The 14,827-nt window shown below is 44.4% G+C and overlaps 1 protein-coding gene across 3 annotated transcripts in view; it reads left to right on the forward strand.

Annotated features, from left to right (window-relative positions):
* Window positions 1-14,827, forward strand: part of ABCC8 (ATP binding cassette subfamily C member 8) — a 177,673-nt gene that overhangs the window by 81,280 nt on the left and 81,566 nt on the right. For 2 of the 3 annotated variants that reach the window (XM_088458254.1, XM_088458256.1), the window contains exons 11-16: window positions 3,737-3,777; window positions 3,867-4,012; window positions 9,857-9,962; window positions 10,052-10,162; window positions 12,097-12,172; window positions 13,346-13,451. In XM_088458254.1, coding sequence (XP_088314380.1) covers window positions 3,737-3,777; window positions 3,867-4,012; window positions 9,857-9,962; window positions 10,052-10,162; window positions 12,097-12,172; window positions 13,346-13,451 — 586 coding nt within the window. The remainder of the gene's footprint in view (window positions 1-3,736; window positions 3,778-3,866; window positions 4,013-9,856; window positions 9,963-10,051; window positions 10,163-12,096; window positions 12,173-13,345; window positions 13,452-14,827) is intronic. The other variant, XM_088458255.1, reaches the window with a different exon arrangement.

The following is a 14,827-nucleotide window of genomic DNA, read 5'->3' on the forward strand; positions in this document are numbered from 1 at the left end:
TATAATATATCTGTAATGACATACCGTATAATTATGCTGTATAATATATCTGTAATGACATACCGTATAATTATGCTGTATAATATATCTGTAATGACATACCGTATAATTATGCTGTATAATATATCTGTAGTGACATACCGTATAATTATGCTGTAGAATATATCTGTAATGACATACCGTATAATTAATTATGCTGTATAATATATCTGTAATGACATACCGTATAATTATGCTGTATAATATATCTGTAGTGACATACCGTATAATTATGCTGTATAATATATCTGTAATGCGTATAATTATGCTATATATCTGTAATGCGTATAATTATGCTGTATAATATATCTGTAATGACATACCGTATAATTATGCTGTATAATATATCTGTAATGACATACCGTATAATTAATTATGCTGTATAATATATCTGTAATGACATACCGTATAATTATGCTGTATAATATATCTGTAATGACATATCGTATAATTATGCTGTATAATATATCTGTAGTGACATACCGTAAAATTAATTATGCTGTATAATATATCTGTAATGACATACCGTATAATTATGCTGTATAATATATCTGTAATGACGTACCGTATAATTATGCTGTATAACATATCTGTAATGACATACCGTATAATTATGCTGTATACTATATCTGGGAGATGAATTAGCCTTGGAGAGAGAGAGAAAGTGGAGAAGATACCCAAAACAGCCAATCAGCTTCTGTCATTTCACAGACTGTGTTAATTAAATGACGGGAAGCCGATGGACTGTCTAATCCCGGCAGGGGTTAAATGACAAGCGTCGATATCCCGACGACTGTCATTTTACCTACACCGGAGCCTGACACCCGGCTTACCGATCGAAGGTAAGCAGGGCGCGGACAGCCGTGGGGGGGGGGTTTAAGCTAGGGTCTCCCAGGGGGGACTTAGGGTTAGGCACCTCCCCGGGAGGTTAGGTTTAGGCAGCGGGAAGGGGAGGGTTAGGTTTAGGCACTTAGAGGTGGGATTAGGGTTAGGCACTTGGGGGGAGGTTAGGGTTAGGCACCCCTAAGGGAGGGTTAGGGTTAGGAGGTAGAATTAGGTTAGTAAATACTTACCTTTGACGATTGGGATTTCCTCCTCTGCCGGGATGCCGCTGACTGGATTAGAACCGCCGGCCGTATGTATTCCTTGATGACAGTTAGAACCTGATTAATTGCTTTGGGTAAAGTCTCCATTTTCGCTCTCTCTCAAAGGCCTGATACATCTCCCCCATTGTGTTTTGTAGTATGTTATACTGATGAATGTAATATAATGTGATGGAGACTAGCAGGTATATTTACTAAAGTGCGGGTTTATAGAAGTGGAGATGTCGCCCATAGCAACCAATCAGATTCTAGCTATTATCTTCTAAAAGGTACTAGATAAATGATAAGTAAAATCTGATTTCCACTTCTATAAACCCGCACTTTAGAAAATATACCTCCAACGTTCTCAACCTCGGCCCTCAGGACCCCACACAGTTCACATTTTCCAGGTCACCCAGCAGGTGCACAGGCAGGGGCGTCAAGAGCCGCGTCGGGATGAGGGGGGAAGGGGCGTGACCTAACCGGCGGAGGCGTGGCCACACCTCCTTAGGCTTAAAAAAAAAAAACATGTAAAAAATACATGCAGCGCCACAGTGCGCCGGGGAGTCCCTCAGTCCGGCGCAAAGCCAGGGGTTATAGTGATCAGTGTGATCACTCCTCCCCCCACAGGCATAGGAGACTGCTGCGGCTACTGTGAGATAAGAGGGAGGGGGGGCACCAGGCCCCTATAGCAAGCTGGGGCCCGGGTAAATTGTACCCCCCCCCCTTCTCGGGGAATGGGTATGAAATTCGATTCCCGTCAGCGGCAGCCCGACAAGAGCAGAGTTAGAAGCAGCGGAAACCCGACAGCGCTGGAAATCTCGATCGTGGATAGGTAGGTATCTAATAACCTAACCTTAACCCTCCTTAGGGGTGCCTAACCCTAACTTCCCCCCCAAGTGCCTAACCCTAATCCCCCCTCTAAGTGCCTAACCCTAACCACCCCCTTCCCCGCTGCCTAAACCTAAGTCCCCCGGGGGGTGCCTAACCCTAAGTCCCCCCCGGGGGTGCCTAACCTTAACCCTCCCTCCCCCTAGCCTAACCCTCCCGGGGGGTGCCTAACCATAAGTCCCCCCCGGGAGCCCTAAACCTAACCCTCCCCCCCGCGGCTTTCCACTCACAGCGCCCGGCATCACTACGATCGGGATGCCTGGCGCCGGTCTCCCGGCGTCGGGGAAATGCCGGGCGTCTACATCTAGACGGCCGGCATTTCTCCCTTGCCGGGATATGACAGTCGGGAAGCCGGCTGCCGGTATTTAGGCAGTCGGCTTTCCAATTGCTTCCCATTCTCGCAACCCTCTGCACAGGTGTATTCATTATTTACTGACACATTTTAAAAAAGAGCCACAGCTAATTATTTCACTTGTGAGGAGACCTGGAAAACATGCACTGTTTTGGGTCCTGAGGACAGAGTTTGAGAACCTGTGCCCTAGGGGCTAGATTTAATATTTGTCACTTTGTCAAAGCCAGGCCTTAACCGATGGATTTAAAGCTGCAACAGAAATGTATGCTAATCCAGGCTAGTTGCTGCTTTAAATCCATTGTACAAAGCCAACGGATAGTAAATCTACCCCTAGGTCATGACATGTGTAACTGCAATATATCCTACTTAAATGTCTAATAAGGATGACATGTATGACAAGCTGGCGAGCAGGGCCCTCGTACCTCTGTCTCTTATTACCCAGTCTTGTTTTATGACTGTTTTGTTCCCAATTATAAAGCACAACGAAATGGCATTCTAGCCTGGTCACGTGTGTCTCATGTATGACTTGGTAATTGTTGTCAGGAAACGTTACAGGGACATATGATGAATTTAGTGCGCTAGAAAAAAATAATCATTAAATAGAAAACTCACTGCACAGAGACATTTATAAATGCATTAATGGGATTAATATCCCCTATAAAGAACAGATCGTTTCCTAGGAAAAAACCACAAGCATAGGAGTTGGCTGCAGGGTCTGTGCGGTTTCAGGAATGTGTGGGGCCTATGAGATACTAGCTCAGGAGACAAAAGACAGCTACGCGGCATATAGTAATTTTCCACATTATTGCTTTATCAGTACATTTACATTATTCGTTACAGAGTGTCCCTGTTCTATTGTTAATAACATGGTTTAGTTAAAAATGTATAGCTGTAATTAGTAGCAGTAGCAGATGCACGTCCCCAGAGGGCGCTGTGGAATCATTTTTGTATACGGTAGATACGCTATCATTACACCTCAGCACAGCAGACGATCTGGCAGTCCACACTTTAGGCACGATTCTGATTCGCGCACACTGCCGAGGGCGGATGATATTTTTTCTTCTGCGAGTGCATATTTGGTCGCACTCAGAGAGAGAGTCGGAGTTGCTTTTGAGGTTTAAATGTTCTTATTGGTATTTTCCCCAATAAGGAAGTGGCAGTTTCTATGAATCTTTACTAACTATTAATAGATCACCAATGAACAATTGCATTTTGCAAGTTCATTTCAAGTTCCATGTTACATCCCCCCCCCCGAACACAGAATACATTTAACATACAATAAGATGTGTTTGTTATTCATTTATCACTTGTTTATTGAATGTTCTGTGTATGATGATACCGTGTAATATCCTCTTTCCATGTTCCCGCACAGTATTTATGAATGCAGCTATCCCCATTGCAGCTGTGCTTATAGTAAGTATAATGGCCACAGACATCAGAGACCCCTGATCAGACACCAATGACTGACAGTTATTCCCTTCTTTCTCTTTTCATTCATAAAGACATTTGTAGTCCACGTTCACCTTCTCAGACGCAGCGACTTCTCTCCTGACGTGGCCTTCGCTTCACTCTCGCTTTTCCACATCCTCGTGACACCGTTATTCCTGCTGTCCAGCGTGGTCAGATCCACGGTGAAGGCACTGGTCAGGTAAGCTGCAATGTACTACACACCACATCATCGTTACCAAAGAGCACCGATCCTTGGGCCTGATTCTGAACGCAGATTCACGATTATCGGGAATCTGCGTATGCGTGGGACCCATTCTGCGAGTGTGCAGAATGGGTCCTGCTAAGATGCACGCAAGCCCTTGAATGCCTCTGCCTGATTGACAGTCAGAGGCATTTAAGGCGCGGTGCGGGGGGCGGCCGGCGTTCCCGGAAATGGGGCGTGTCCGCCCTGTTTTCCGGGAGTGGCCAGCCCAGGGACTGCTTAGACGAACGCAGTCTGCTAGGCTCACAAGCCGGCCAGCATGAGTAAGCTGAGGCTTACTCAGCTGTCCGGCCGCTCGGCGCCGTCCACCTTCGGTGGTCAATGGCCGCGATGGTGATCCCAGCCTGCGGCCTCTGTTGCAGTGCTGGGATCGCAAATACTGCAGGGGGTGTCATACACCTGTCATACACCTCTGCTGTATTTGCATTATTGCAAGGATCGTAATTGCAAAGCTGTCTGCGTGCATACATCATATATCTATAGCCTGCATGCAGCTTTGTAAGTTTGATCTTTGCTGAATCAGGCCCCTTGTCTGTTGTACTGGAGGAGGCACTGTGAGGCACTCTGAGGCCGAGGTTCACAATTAGTGACTATTCATCCCTTTGTTATACCCATCTCCAAATGTCAAGTGAAAGGAAGAATTACTTCCACTGTGTTTTAAAAAACTAAAATTTGATGTTGACATTTATTTAGCGAGACACATTTATTGCTGCCTTTAGTAGGTTATTATGACCTGCAGGGGATTCTGCTGCTAGATCATTTTCAGATTAAGTCAATGACTTTCAGTAGAAAAGAATCATCCTAATATCACCTACTATTATCAGATCGGTGACTTTTAGGGAATAAAGTCAATTTTATTTATCTGTGACATTAAACACATATCTATAGCAATGCTCCTGTATAACTGTTATTGGGGTAGTTATATCCCAGATACTGAATTAATGGACCGTGACAGTGACTTTTAGGGGTACATTTACTAAAGTGAGAGTTTTTAGAAGTACTTTTTAAAAGAGATGTTGCCCATAGGAACCAATCAGATTCTAGCTTTTATCTTCTAGAACAGTGATTCCTAACCTCGGTCCTCAAGGCACGCTAACTGTCCTGGTTTTAGTGATCTCCATGATTGTGCACGGATGGTTAAATCAAAATAACTGAGGTACTAATTAAGTCACTTGTGCTCAAGTATGGCTATCCCTAAAACCTGGACTGTTAGTGTGCATTGAGGACCGTGGTTGGGAACCCTTGTTCTAGAAGGTGCTAGTTAAATGTTAATTAGAATCTGATTGGTTGCTATGGGCAACATCTATTTTAAAACCCACTTCTAAAAACTCTCGCTTTAGTAAATTTACCCCTTAGTATTTCCCTGCTTCTGAAATACTTTAGGCCTGATTCATAGGTGGACGCTAAACGCACGCACTGCCGCTGTTCACGTGGTTGATCATTATTTGCTACTGCACAAGTGCAAAATATCCTGAACATATGTTACCCTTTTGTACGCTTAAAGGCATTGTTGTGTACGGGGCCGCTGGTATCAACACTGGAGAGGGAAAACCACGGACGTTCCGTCACTTCTGCGTGATATGGGAGTGTCGTAAGCGAGTCAGTGAAAGCTGCCAGTTTCCCAGATGCACAAATGCAGGCATAGAGGCCATGTATTTATGGAGATACCACACCTGCTGTAGGGCCTGTGCAAGTGTGGATGGTGCAATTGTTGGTGCACCGATGATGGATTGTTCCGAACCGCCGGCGTTGTTGCAGCCTACACGGGCCGTGAAGTGGGCCTCTCAGGGCTTTTGCCCATTCCAGCACATGGTAGCACACAAGGGGAAAGGCTGAAAATAGCATTTGCATATTTTTGGCACCACAGAAAACACAGCCACGGTACTTCAGGCACGTGTGCACTTCACAACCAGGCCCTTTATGTGAAACACATAAAACCGCTCTCAAATATACATGTTAGCATTGTAGGGCTGTGACAGGATATTGGAGGTACAAATTATGAAATGACTGATAACAGAGAATAGTTGCTTAACTCAGCAGCACAACAAAGGTAAATAACATAGCTTACCTGTCTTAATATGGAGCTTTTACAGGCATTTGTGACTGGTATTATTAGCCTTTTGCATGATGGGTTTAGTGGCTGTTTATTACGCATTTATGGTTGATGAACTTCCAGCCTCTTCATTTACACCTAATGGCTCCCCCGATGATTGAGCTGCTGTAGCTAATGGATAGTAATTTAGTTCTATTAACTTTGATTGCGTGCAGCCCTGAGACCCAGATAAATGAAATGATCACTCTGTGGTGTTTGTAGAATTCTGTCACATCTGTGTGACCGCGATGTTCTGGTTTCTAAATCAGAACTAGTCTTCTACATGGGAATATAGCAGCGCAGATACAGTCAGGTGCATAAATATTGGGACATTGACAGAATTTTCATATTTTGGCCTCTATTCACCACCACAATGGCTTTGAAATGAAACAAACAAGATGTTCTTTAACTGCAGACTTTCAGATTTAATTTGAGGGTAATTACATCCAAATCAGGTGAACGATGTACGAATTACAACGGTTTCTATATGTGCCTCCCACTTTTTAAGGGGCCAAAAGTAATGGGACTATCAACTCAAAAGCTATTTCATGTACAGGTGTGGGCTATTCCCTCGTTATTTCATTATCAATTAAGCAGGTAAAAGGTCTGGAGTTGATTCTAGGTGTGACATTTGCATTTGGAATCAGTTGCTGTCGACTCTCAATATGAGATCCAAAGAGCTGTCACTATCAGTGAAGCAAGCCATCAGTAGGCTGAAAAATCAAAACAAACCCATCAGAGAGATAGCAAAAACATTAGGTGTGGCCAAATCAACTGTTTGGAACATTCTTAAAAAGAAAGAACGCACCGGAGAGCTCAGCAACACCAAAAGACCCGGAAGACCACGGAAAACAACTCTGGTGGATGACAGAAGAATTATTTCCCTGGTGAAGAAAAACCCCTTCACAACAGTTGGCCAAATCAAGAACACTCTCCAGGAGGTAGGTGTATATGTGTCAGAGTCAACAATTAAGAGAAGACTTCACAAGAGGGAATATAGAGGGTTCACCACAAGATGTAAACCATTGGTGAGCCACAAAAACAGGAAGACCAGATTAGAGTTTGCCAAACAACATCTAAAAAAGCCATTACAGTTCTGGAACAACATCCTATGGACAGATGAGACAAAGATCAACTTGTACCAGAGTGATGGGAAGAGAAGAGTATGGAGAAGGAAAGGAACTGCTCATGATCCAAAACATACCACCTCATCAGTGAAGCATGGTGGTGGTAGTGTCATGGCGTGGGCATGTATGGCTGCCAATGGAACCGGTTCCCTTGTATTTATTGGTGATGTGACTGCTGACAAAAGCAGCAGAATGAATTCTGAAGTGTTTCGGGCAATATTATATGCTCATTTCCAGTCAAATGCTTCAGAACCCATTGGACGGCGCTTCACAGTGCAGATGGACAATGACCCGAAGCATACTGCAAACGCAACCAAAGAGTTTTTTAAGGGTAAAAGGTGGAATGTTGTGCAATGGCCAAGTCAATCCCCTGACCTGAATCCGATTGAGCATGAAAGGAAAATGCCCCAAGAACAAGCAGGAACTGAAGACATTTGCAGTAGAGGCCTGGCAGAGCATCACCAGGGATGAAACCCAGCGTCTGGTGATGTCTATGCGTTTAGGATTAGATTTAGGATTGTTTAGTTTGTCCCATTACTTTTGGACCCTTAAAAAGTGGGAGGCACATATAGAAACCGTTGTAATTCCTACACCGTTCACCTGATTTGGATGTAATTGCCCTCAAATTAAATCTGAAAGTCTGCAGGTAAATCACATCTTGTTTGTTTCATTTCAAAGCCATTGTGGTGGTGAATAGAGGCCAAAATATGAAAATTCTGTCAATGTCCCAATATTTATGCACCTGACTGTATATAGCAGCGTCAGGTAAGTGGAGCCATATACTAACGTATAAAAGAATTGTAGGTATTTAAGGTACACGTGTAATGTATGGTCGGAAAATTCAGGGGGTCGCCCTTACAGAGCCTGATTATGAGACGCAGGCAGCGTGTATTGGTGGTCACCCATCTGTGAATTTATGCAAATGTCGCTACGCACTCCTTCCCTTGTGTACATCCGTACGTCTGAATGTACAAGGACTGAGACGCCCACTTTTAGCGCCCGTACAGCCTGTAATACTGATTGGAGCGTCCTTATACACCAGCATCGGTCACACCAATAACACTGGCACCAGCCTTATAGCTTTATATATAGTTTGTGTACGCAGTTGTGGGTCGCTGTGAGGGCTACAATGAGCGTCTCAATACAAATTGCTCCAACTGAGACATTATCATATTTTAGCAATTACTAAACGGAAAAATGCGCAAATGCGGTTGCATTAGCAGACAGCACTGAATCAGGCCCAATAGATGCCGCTGCATTCACTTTTGCAATTACAGCTCAGAATCAGGCCCAATGGCCCCCATTTACTAATGATCGCATTTGTAATGTGATCAGGGCATGTCCGTACCGCCCGTGATCGCTTTGCAAAATGCAATCATAACGGGCGGATGTATCATCCGGGACATGCAAAATCTCGGGCTCCTGTCCCTGCGATGTCTCTGGAGAGCTGCCGGCCAGTGCCGGGGATGCTGTGCATGCGCAGTCCCGGTGACTGGCGACCATTGCCAGGGGAGGGTTCCGGGGGAACCCTCCATCGCTAATTATGCGTTGGTAGCCCATAGGCTACAGCGGCTGACGCCATGTTCGGATGGCGGTAGCCAATATGGGGAATGCATCGTATTCCGCATATTGGTAAATTTGGCAGCATCGCATCCCCCATAGAAATCTATGGGGAACGTGGCTGCCTGCGGGAATGGAGGGATCACCTGCTGCAGTTCCTCTTTGATACATCCGGGGGAAACTTAATATTTGAGGTAAACCCCCGAAAATGGGTGTTTTCAGGGATTTTACCTCAAATATTCAATGATAAATGGGCCCCTAAATCTCTTATTGTGGAGAAAATACTCCATTACTCTGGTAAACAAAGCAGATTAAGGGGTAAATTTACTAAGACGGGAGTTCTATTAAGAAGTGATGTTGCCCATAGCAACCAATCAGATTCCAGGTATTATCTTCTAGAAGGTGCAAGATAAATGAGAAGTAGAATTTCATTGGTTGCTATGGGCAACTTCACTTCTTAAATAGAACTCCCATCTTAGTAAATTTACCCCTAAAGCTGCATACACACACAACGATTTACTAAATGAATGACTTTAGTAAATGATTTTCTTTCATTTTTTCAAGGGAAAAATGAACGAAAATCGTTTACTAAAATCGTTCATTTACTAAATGTAATGAACGATTTTTTTGAACTACAAACGATTTTTGCATATTCCCTTACTGAAAATCGTTGAGTTGGTCAGTCTGACTGAACTAAAAACTACAAACATGAAAGCGCATGGACGATAATCGTTCATCGTTTTAAATCAGAAAGTGAACGATTTTTTCAACGATTGAGCGATATCGTTATCGATAATCGTTCAAAAAAATCGTTGTGTGTGTATGCACCTTAAGACTGGACAGTGTATTTTCCCTGTTTATTTAATACTCCTAAAATTATCTCTAAATGCGTTTCATACCTCTGTATGATCAGCGATTGTGGCCCTGTTACTGTGTGAGACATTTCTGAATCTGGTATAACAAACGACTAATAAAGTTGCTGTTTTTCCCCTTCTCTGCCAGTGTCCAGAAACTCAGCGAGTTTTTCTCAAGTGAAGAAATTTGGGACGAGCCTGATAGGTGTTTACTGTCCCATAAGGCTGGAACGCAGAGCAAATATCAGGCTGTGGTATGTACAGTGTTACATACATGACTACCTGCCACCTCTGCATGCTCCCTGTATGTCTACCCTCACTCTGTCTCCCCCGCTCCGCACAGCCCCTCAAAGTGGTAAATCGTAAGAGGCCGATCAGAGAGGACTGGAACACCTTCACCTGCCAACAGAGAAGATCGGATAACAACACAGAAGGGAATGATTGTTCTATAAAGGTGATTTCAGGGACCCTCGCTGGTGTCACTAGCTAACCCCCACCAAACCCTCCACCCTTTTTATGTTATTTCCCAAATTACTGATAGTCACAGGACCTTTCTATACTCACAGATAGGGGATAATACTATACTTACATAGAGTAACATGATTCTTCTATACTCAGATACTTCTACATTCATAGACATTGACAGGACAGGAGTATTCTATAGTCACTGGAGAATGCTATACAGGCAGATAGTCACCGGAGAATACTATACTTGCCCTTTTCAACTGCCACAATAACTTGGGTCTACACGGGTCACAGTTCGCTGTAAAAGGATAATTGAAAAATAATCCGGGTCGAGTGACCCGGGAATCTGACCTGGATAGCTACCAGGGTGAAACCCGTGAAGGACCCGGGTAAAGGTGTAGTGTAAACAGAGCGACCTGGGTTATACGACCTGGGTCACGCAAAAAAGCAGCTGATTGGAGCTTCAGCGAGCAGTCACCACCCACTTTTTTATGACCTATAATTCTAAATAATGACAGTATAATTCTATACCTACTAATTGTCAGCAGATGAATCTATACTCATAGATAGTCACAGGATGTTTCTATACTGACAGATTGATGGTTTAGCAATTATATAGATGATTTATAAGAGATTGGTAATAATAATATAGTGTGCCTGTTTATTGAAACATTTCAGTACAGATTTACATCTAGCCTCAATACGCCACACAGCGCAACTTGCCTGGCGTGAGTGAGCCGCCAGGTCCCCGTGCTTTTCTGCTAGTGTTGGGTGTCTTTTTGCCGAAAATGTCTAAGTCGCAATGTGACGTGACTAGGACGCACCAGCAGACTGCGCTGATTAATGACACTTGTATGTCTGTTTGTACCTGAGTCTGTATATGAAGAACAGCGGAACTTGGAATGAAAAAATCGGCGGCTGCTACATTGTAGCACTTCATATACAGATTCAGACTCAGGACCTCATTCTGAGCCGTTCGCAAAATGCGAGCGCTCGCTCTGAATGAGGGCGACCGCTTCTCTGTAAAGAGCCGGCCTCCTGGCCGTTCACTAAGTTGTGGGTCACCACCCACAGCTTTAGCGAGCGGCCAAGTTGATGGTCGCGATGGTCAAGACCATTGCGACCATCGGGGCTTAGCTACGAGACCCTTGTGGTAGGGTCTCGTCTGCCGCAAGCCCCAGTGAGCTTTCGGCTCTAATAGAGCCAGAAGCTCACCACTGACATCACGAGTGATGTCTGTGGGGCTGCCCCCAAATGGCAGGCACTCCTTCGGGAACGACTCCGTTTGGCCAGCCACCCCCCCACCCCGCCTACAAAACGGGGCGAGCTGTCGATCACCATCGACAGCCACCCATTTTGTAGTGAGCCCCGCAGCGAGAGAATTTTTCTCTCGCTCCGGGGCTTGCGCACGCGCATTGCGGCCGCTGCGTGTGCGCAGGGCCTCAACATCAACCCGCTTGCGAGCGGATCTGAATGAGGCCCTCAGTCACGCACAGATATACAAGTGTCACATATCAAATTAATCAGCACCATCTGCTGATGCGTCCTAGTCACATTATATTGCGACTTAGGTGCATTTTTGTAAAAAAAAACGGGCCTGGCGCACTGAGCTCGGCTTTATAGCATGGCTGCAGAAAAGATGTGAAAGGACAAATCTGTAGTTTAAAATAAAGGAAGAAACTACCTTATTTGTAGTCTATTAATACTAAAGTTTATTTTGTGTAGTGAGTTTTTTCAAATCCAAATGTAAATCACTTTGAGTCCTATTGGGAGAAAACCTCTATATATATATATATGTATGTATGTATATATATATATATATATATATATATATATATATATATATATATATCATGATGATTATTATTATTATTTATTAACAAATCTCATCTCCATTTAATACGCTCTGCATTGATTGTCTAGATTACAAATGGGTGTTTTACGTGGACTCCTGATGGCTCTTTGGCCTTGTCAAACATCAACATTAGGATCCCTCAAGGTGATTTTATTGTTTGATTTTATTTTTGCTACTTCCATACATCCGCTGGGGGTTCTATCTATCTATCTACCTATTGCCGGACTAGGGCCCTCCCCCAACGAGGGAAGATATGATGGCAGTGGGCCGAGAAGAGAGGGGGGCGTGCCATGAGGCCAGGCGTCCGTGACTCGCGGCACGACCCTCTCCAAGCTTAGCCACACCTCACTTCGCGCGCATGCACAGGGCAGATTGCCAGGGCTGATGTACAGCCCCAGTCCATCCCTGTATCTATCTAATTGAAATGTCCCCAATATTCCGTATATCTAATTTGTCATCCACATTCTTGCTTCCAGTTTGGTTTAGCCTATAAAATGATTGCCGCTTTAAAAATACGGGGAGACTCGCATAAATCCTCACAGCGGCTAAAGATCGCACCTTATTATATTTAGACCTTGGCTTGAGAACTGAGCCTGATTCACTACTGTACGCAACTGCGATTACGCACGCAATCGGCCGATTGTTGCGTTCTGCACATGCGTATGCATCGCAGTGCGCGAACTAGCCATTGTGATCGGGACTGTGATCGCAGTGACTACGCAGACCCATCGCAGAGTGATTGACAGGAAGTACCGTTTGTGGGAGGTGACGGGGGGAGTGGTCGGGGAAACGCAGGTGTGCCAGTGCGTTTCAACGCCGTTGCAGGGGCATGCATAAATTATCCACGGCGATGGCCTACGCAGTCTTAGGTCTCATAGCGTGCGTGGTTGTTAGCAATTCCTGAGTAAGGTCAGGGCTTGTGCAAATGTGTGTGAGGCTGCGATGGTACTTGATGTTACCGATGGTTCCGCAGTCTTGCTAAACATTACGGATGTGCGGTAAGTAAAGTAGGCGTCCTTGTGTAGTGCAGTGAGGGAACAGCGATCGCTATGTCTTAGCATACTGTCGCAGTTGAACTGCGTGCGTAATCGCTATTGCATATGCAGTTGCGTACGGTATTGAACCAGGCCCTGAGTCGGTGCATATGGTGGTGGTGGATTGGCTTGTTGATGCTGTTTAGGGTGATTGCCAGCAGAATCCACAAGAGGTTCTGCAGCAGCTGCTTCAGTCCCACTCTTTCCACCCTATACAATGTATTGTTATTCCCAGATAGAACTATAGTTTACCTGTGACAGGTGTGTTCCATTGCCCCCGCAGGTCAGCTGACAATGATTGTGGGACAGGTGGGCTGTGGGAAGTCCTCCCTCTTGTTGGCCACCCTTGGTGAAATGTATAAGATTTCTGGTGATGTGTGCTGGAACAGGTACGTAGTATGTGCTGGAATGGAGTTCTGTGTCTGAGAAGCCCCGGGAACACTGAGGGGTAAATTTACTAAGATGGGAGTTGTATTTAAGAAGTGATGTTGCCCATAGCAACCAATCAGATTCTACTTCTCATTTATCTAGCACCTTCTAGAAAACCAGGAGTCTGATTGGTTGCTATGGGCAACATCACTTCTTAATAGAACTCCCATCTTAGTAAATTTACCCCTGTATGCCTCTGACATGTTAGGACAACGTAGGTATTGTCGCTGCCTGCATGTGGTAAAGTCCTATAGAGGATGCATGCGGTACAGCTGCGTTCCGAATACCCCAGGCAAAACATGAATAGTTCAGTAAATGTTGGCTACAAAATAACTGAATTTGGCGTGTAGATATTAGTATACTTTAATTAAAACTTTCCTCCACCCCCCAATAAAATAATAGAGGAAGGAGTTATTGGGAGATAGGGCATTATGTACAGTCAGGTGCATAAATATTGGGACATTGACAGAATTTTCATATTTTGGCCTCTATTCACCACCACAATGGCTTTGAAATGAAACAAACAAAATGTGCTTTAACTGCAGACTTTCAGATTTAATTTGAGGGTAATTACATCCAAATCAGGTGAACGGTGTAGGAATTACAACGGTTTCTATATGTGCCTCCCACTTTTTAAGGGACCAAAAGTAATGGGACAAACTAAAGAATCCTAAATCTAACTTTCACTTTTTAATACTTTGTTGCAAATCCTTTGCAGGCAACTACAGCCTGAAGTCTGGAACGCATAAACATCACCAGACGCTGGGTTTCATCCCTGGTGATGCTCTGCCAGGCCTCTACTGCAAATGTCTTCAGTTCCTGCTTGTTCTTGGTGCATTTTCCCTTCAGGTTTGTCTTCATCAAGTGAAATGCATGCTCAATCGGATTCAGGTCAGGGGATTGACTTGGCCATTGCATAACATTCCACTTTTTAACCTAAAAAAACTCTTTTGTTGCTTTTGCAGTATGCTTCGGGTCATTGTCCATCAGCACTGTGAAGCGCCGTCCAATGAGTTCTGAAGCATTTGACTGAATATGAGCATATAATATTGCCCGAAACACTTCAGAATTCATTCTGCTGCTTTTGTCAGCAGTCACATCATCAATGAATACAAGGGAACCAGTTCCATTGGCAGCCATACATGCCCACGCCATGACACTACCACCACCATGCTTCACTAATGAGGTGGTATATTTTGGATCATGAGCAGTTCCTTTCCTTCTCCATACTCTTCTCTTCCCATCACTCTGGTACAAGTTGATCTTTGTCTCATCTGTCCATAGGATGTTGTTCCAGAACTGTAATGGCTTTTTTAGATGTTGTTTGGCAAACTCT

The sequence above is a fragment of the Taudactylus pleione genome, unplaced genomic scaffold (genome assembly GCF_031769625.1).
Source record: "Taudactylus pleione unplaced genomic scaffold, aTauple2 ptg000820l, whole genome shotgun sequence".
NCBI classification, from domain to species: domain Eukaryota; kingdom Metazoa; phylum Chordata; class Amphibia; order Anura; family Myobatrachidae; genus Taudactylus; species Taudactylus pleione.